This window comes from Octopus bimaculoides, chromosome 11 (assembly GCF_001194135.2).
Source record: "Octopus bimaculoides isolate UCB-OBI-ISO-001 chromosome 11, ASM119413v2, whole genome shotgun sequence".
Taxonomy (NCBI): Eukaryota; Metazoa; Mollusca; class Cephalopoda; order Octopoda; family Octopodidae; genus Octopus; species Octopus bimaculoides.
The window spans coordinates 41,565,946-41,572,458 of NC_068991.1; the positions used below are offsets into that span (position 1 = coordinate 41,565,946).

At 36.8% G+C, this 6,513-nt stretch overlaps 1 protein-coding gene across 1 annotated transcript in view; it reads right to left on the reverse strand.

Annotated features, from left to right (window-relative positions):
- The window catches only part of LOC106872600 (kielin/chordin-like protein), a 131,980-nt gene that overhangs the window by 45,176 nt on the left and 80,291 nt on the right, over window positions 1–6,513 (reverse strand). The window contains exon 19 of the mRNA XM_052971979.1: window positions 5,866–6,009. Coding sequence (XP_052827939.1) covers window positions 5,866–6,009 — 144 coding nt within the window. The remainder of the gene's footprint in view (window positions 1–5,865; window positions 6,010–6,513) is intronic.

The following is a 6,513-nucleotide window of genomic DNA, read 5'->3' on the forward strand; positions in this document are numbered from 1 at the left end:
CAGTATATATCTCTCTCTCTATATATATATATCAGTATATCTCTTATATAAAATAGACCTGTGTGCGTGTATTCGCTTTTCACGCGAAAACGGCTGTGCAGATTGCTTCCATACTTGTGATGCATGAATAATTTGACCTAGGATACATAGTAAGGTCTTCAGTTTTATTTTTTTAATTAAAAATAAATAATATTGCCTTATATATATGATTTACTTCTTTAAAAAGGTTTCTCAATGTCAACTTCTGGTATTGGCGTAGCAACGGCGAAATTTTCCGTTTTCATTTGCGAAATATCTCATTCTCTGTTTCAATGTTTTCATTTCAAGTTTGAATTCGCTATTTGCAAATTACTGAAAAAAAATATTTCCTAAGTTCACAAATTTCGCTTGAACCTGCACACTTCGTTAATCTTCCTAAAATTTTTTAAATAATTTACTTTTTGCGCGCCGTGTTCAGCTCTATGTATTTGTAGTCAGTCACATACGCACACGTGTGGTTTTGTTTGTATACATTTATGCATGTGTGTGTTTTTGTATGTACGTTTGTATTCGTTTATGTATGTGTGTGTGTAAGAGAGAGAGAGAGGGATAGAGAGAGAGAAAGAGAGAGAGAGTGAGTAAAGAGGTGTGTTGTCATGTATACGTACATACATAAATACATATGCACACATCTTTTTGTCTGTATGTGTGTGCGTGAGAGAGAGAGAGAGAGAGAGACAGACAGACAGAGAGAGTGATGTCTAAGTGGCACTCTCTCATACATACACGCACACATACATACAAAAGAGATGTATGCATATTTATGTGTGTACGTATCCATGACAACACGCCCATTCACTCGCTCTCTCTCTCTCTCTCTCTCACACACACACACATCCACTTCATCTAATGTTTGATATTGTATGTATGTGTGTGTGAGCGTGTCCGTGCGTGTGGCGTTCCACAATCACCATTTGTGTCAATCGCTCTTATGAATTTTTTTCACGTAACTCATTTTTTCTTTTAATCCCCATTTTAATTTTCAAAAACGTTTCCGAGAACAATGTTCTCACTCGCTACAAGAGGGAGACGTGGAAGGTGTAGATGATCAGTATTCTACAGTGATGCAAAGACGAGTACAGGTAGCCAGACTCAGTGTTGAATTCTGCAACTCTGTTAACTCTATTAAATATGTTTGCAAATATATAAACAAAATTTTAGATGCTGCAACATACACTCTTATGGAGAATGGCAGTCAGTAGATAGATAAAAACGACGAAGTTGCACAGAGTAAGATACATCGGTACCAATGAGGCTTTTTGGTGCATCTTCAGTTTTCCCACTCACGAGAAGCATCCAACCATCATTCATCTGAGTGTCCATCTATAGAATGGCTACAGGGTTAACTTTACAAAACAAACAACCTTACAACAAGCACTTTCTCCAAAAGTAACTACCATTACTACCTTTAAGTTGTGTCAAGTAGATGAAGATGCAAGAAAACTCCTTTACCCACAATTACCCAAGTATTACACCTGGAGAAACAATAAATGGCACAAGAGGAAACATGGGGCTGATGCTCTCGCAAGAGTTTACAGTGTCCACCCAAGCCAAGCAGAATGCTACTACTTACGGCTCCTTTTACATGAAGAACGTGGTCCAAAATCACTCCAAGATATCAGGAAAGTAAATTGTCTGCAAAGTTTTTTAGAAAATGATGAGCATCGGGATCTTGCATTGACTGAAGCATCAATATCAGATTCTCCAAGGAAACTCAGTAACCTTTTTGCAATTATACTGAACATGTGTCAGTTTAGCAATCCCCTACAGCTTTGGATGGAACATCGTGAGGACATGGCTGAAGATTTAAAGTATGCAGTTCAACAGGCAAACCCAGATATCAATATTCGGTTCTCTGAAACAATTTTTAACCAAGCACTGATTGAAATTGAGCATCAAGTTTTGGCCGTGGGAGGCAAAAATTTGCAAGTGTCTGGCTCTGGACTGCCAAAAACAAATGGTCAAATTAGTGATTTAACTTCAAGAGACATAGCAAGAAAGACAAATTATGACATCACAGAGTTGACAGCATTTGTGAATGAACATGAAGCTAAGCTTCTTTCAGAACAACGCAGTGCATATAATAAAATTATTTCGTCAGTCAGAGAAGAAAGCAGAGGAATTGTCTTTCTTGATGCTCCTGGTGACACAGGTAAAACATTTGTAACAGCATTGCTTCTCTCCAAGGTAAGGCAACAAAAAATAATTGCAGTTGGTATTGCTGCCACAATTCTCTCAAGAGGACGAACAACTCGCTCATTCTTCTTTTAAATTACCGCTAAACCTGGTCACAAATGACAGTCCAATTTGTAATATAAGCAAAGGTTTAGGTTCAGCAGAAGTGTTGCGCCAATGTCACATAATCATTTAGAAGGAATGCACATGTCACATAGAGGTGCAATGGAAGCTCTTGATAAGACCTTACAGGACATCAGAGGCAACAATAAATCCATAGGAGTTTTATCAGGAGACTTCAGACAGACATTGCCAGTCATTCCGAGACGAACAAGATCTGATGAAATAAAAGCATGCACAAAGTCTTCACACCTGTGGGATAAAGTACAAAAATTTTCCTTCAATACTAATGTGCGAGTTTTATTACATAGGGACTAATGTGTAGAACAGTTTTCAACCTGGATCCTCCAATTAGGAAATGGGAAAGTACCATTTGATGGGAATGGTGTTATCAATTTGACTCATACTGCTATCATAGTGAATTCCCCAGCTGAATTAAAGAACAGGGTATTTTCAGACTCAAGTATTAATTATAATTCACATAAATTGTTGTGTGAAAGGACAATTCTTACTCACAATAAAAAAAAAACTGAGACAGTAGCAAGGATTAACCATGAATTAACGAATAAGATTCCAACAGTCATTAAGGAGTACAAACCAGTTGATTTAGTCCTTGACGAAAATCAAGCTGTTCATTAAATAACAGAGTTCCTTAATCTTCTTGAGCCACATGAAACTCTGCCACAAGCATTTTCTGAAGGTAGTCCTTCTAAATTATGCAATGGGACAAGATTGATTGTGAAGACATTATCACCTAATGTGATAGAAGCTACCGTCATCACTGGATGTGCTTCTAGGGAAGAGGTTTTAATTCCAAGAATTCCAATCAAACCAACAGACATGCCATTTGGGCTCAAACGAACACAATTCCCAGTGCGACTTTGCTACGCAATGTCTATTAATGAAACCCAAGGTCAGACTTTGAAATCTACTGGCTTGCACATAATTGAGCCTTGCTTTTCTCATGGTCAGCTTTATGTTGGTTGCTCTAGGGCTGGTAGTTTGCAAGACTTATTTGTCTCTGCTCCGAACCAGAAAACAAAGAATGTTGTTTACCCAGAAGCTCTTATGTAATTTCCTTTATCATTTGTGCCTCTGTTAGTATATATATATATATATATATATATATATATATAATACATATACGTTTGTACGTATGCCTGCATGTATGTATGTATGTATGTATGTATGTCTGTATGTGTATATGTTTTTGTGTTTGTTCCCCACCGATTGACAATCGGTTTTGTTTATGTCCCCGTAATTTGGTGTTTTTGCAGTGGAGACAGATGAAATTGATCCCACACTTAAAATATAGGTACTGGGGTTGATTTGTTCGATTAACCCTTCAATGCAGTGTTCCAGTATGGCCATAGTTCAATGACTTGAGTATAAAAAATAAAAATAATTTCACACGACGTCACGAAAAAAATTTTTTTAGACCAATTTACGATATACCATTCCTTAGGATTTCAATTCTCATAGGTTTTTCGAAATCGATGTTGTTTATTACATTAATGTGTTTTAGGTTACACTTCATTTTATTCCAAAAATAATCTTGTTTAAGCTGAAGCGTTAAGTTGATAAGATCCTGAATTATTAACTCATTGGGAGTTAAATTCATATTAACCGTAAATATTTTACGTGTTCTAGCGGGTAATTCTATTGCCAATTTACCATTCCTTTGAAACTTTTATTCACAGCTGATGACAATCCTGACTAGCAAGGGGGATAGTTATTTGACATCTATTCAGCATCCTCAGACTTGAACAATGCATCGCTTTAACTGTTTCCGAACGTCCTAAGAGGTACTTGTTGTCTAACTTACAATAAAATTGGTTATCTTTAGCTGAATAGGGACAAAAGGCACTAGCAGTCAATGTAGTATAATGCTATTACTTATATAGTATTTTAGTTTCACACCTACATTCACAGCGTTCGCATATACTTCATGCTAAAAACTGACATGACTGACATGACAAGAAATCTATTAGAAAACGCTGAATATAAGCAAATACAGAATGAAATAAAAGGGTGAATGAGAAAATTTGTTAAATAAATTGAACGAAATTAAACACAACATAATAAAACAAATATACGCAACAAAAATTACTGCTGAAGAATCTCGTTGGTCGTTATCTTCATATTTGTCTTTATTTTCAGTGATGAACAATAATAATGAATTGGTAGAGACAAAAGAAGGCGGTCGACGTCCGTGACGACACATGCTACAACAAATTGGACTCTTATCGAAAAGGTTTGTCCAATACGAGCGCGCCGACTTCCACTTCTGCCAGTGGTTCGTATGTGCCATTATTTTAAAATCTCTTTAACAACCTCTTTTTTTCTGTTCAATGTCCTCGCATCGACGTTAAAGACAGTAAGCTCAAGCCGGACAAGACATTCATTTCCCAAGATCCACATATACATTTCAAAAAATAAACCAAACACCAAAAAGACTGACAGAACAGTCGTAGTGATCACGATAATAGAAACAGTAATTTCAGATTTGTTTGACTAATGCGTTTAAGAAGACAATTTTTTTCTTCGAAGTTTAAGAAATAAGCAGGTGATGATCTACATTGGAATTATTTTGTCGAATTCATACACAATGACATGCAGTCTTTACCATCGCCACGTGTGAGTCACTGATCGAAAATCTTATTGCGAGCTGTTGTCAATAGTTAGGTGTGAAAGATAACGGCTGTCACTTGACATGTTTTTGCTCTATATGCTAAGATCTCTCTCTCTCTCTCTCTCTCTCTCTCTCTCTCTCTTACGTACACACACATACAGTTGGTGCAGTATAGCCAAAAGATTAAGAAGTTTGCCTCGTAAAAAGATACCGGGTTCGATCTCAATGCATGGCGTCTTGGCCAAATGTTTCCCAGAGACACAGGTCGACACATACCTTGTGACTTAAATTGGGGAACTATGTAAAAGGTTTTCGGGAGGATTGTATCTGTAAATCCAAAAGGTACATTCTTGCCATCTGCTTGTGTCACACTCATTCTGCTTGAGAATTACACTAAGGTGACATGTTTCTCCGGAATACCCGACGACTTCAACGTTATTTCAGAAGTAGGTTATTCACCTGATCGCACAATTGAATCCTCGTTGTCGAACGATGGAGATCGACAGCACACGCTCGCGCTTGCAAAGTCAGACACACAGACACGCACACCGATAAACATTATATACAGACACTTACTCATACACACACTCATACATGTATAGACGTCCATCTGCATATAGTAAAATCAACGGCCAGCCTGTACGGAAAGAACCATACAAGTTGTTGCCACATAAACAATAATAACTGTGACTGCGTCTCAGTTCCCTCTAAGAACCGTTTTTTCCATTTTTAGACGTCTGTACCACTTTCCGGTTTGTAACAACGAACACACTGAGTAAAACACAGAAAGTGATTGACATATTGACATTTAACCCTAGTAAAGATGTGGGAGATGTTACGCATTAGAACTTAACTAGTGATCAGAAAAATCTGTTTGGAAAGTATCTTTTAATTATTACCTGTAGTTTTTGAGAGAGGGCATATCTCTTCGGTGCACATGACAGCTCCAGCAGGCTTGCATGTGCACTCATTGCATTTATCTATGGCTATGAACGTTTGACCAATTATGTATACTTTTCCGTTATAGTAGCATTCCGTTTTTACTGAAAAAGAAAGAAAAATGTTTTGTACAAATTCAAGATGAAAATGAAACTCTCTCTCACTCAAAGAACATAGGTACAAAGATTTTGATCAGCTGACTTTACACATACAAAACTACAAAAATACTCATAACCAAACACACATATCTATCTATCTATCTATCTATCTATCTATATATATATATATGTTGTTGTACTTGGGGATGGTCATATTGCCGGTTTAGCCAATAGAAACACACGCACTGTATATTTGGTGTTAATTTGCTTCAGCTTTATAGTACATTATATTACATTAACCCTATTTCGGCGAGAGTTCTTTCGTCACACTTCTGTGACCTCATCAGTGGTCCTTTGCTTTCTTCTTTCTTATGTGTGTCTCACCTTGCTAACTATCCTGGCAATATGACCATCCCCGAGTACAACAACATCTGTTTCAACACACGATTTCACATCAAAAATCTTGCAAAACAAATATGTAAACGGAATATATATATATATTTATATATA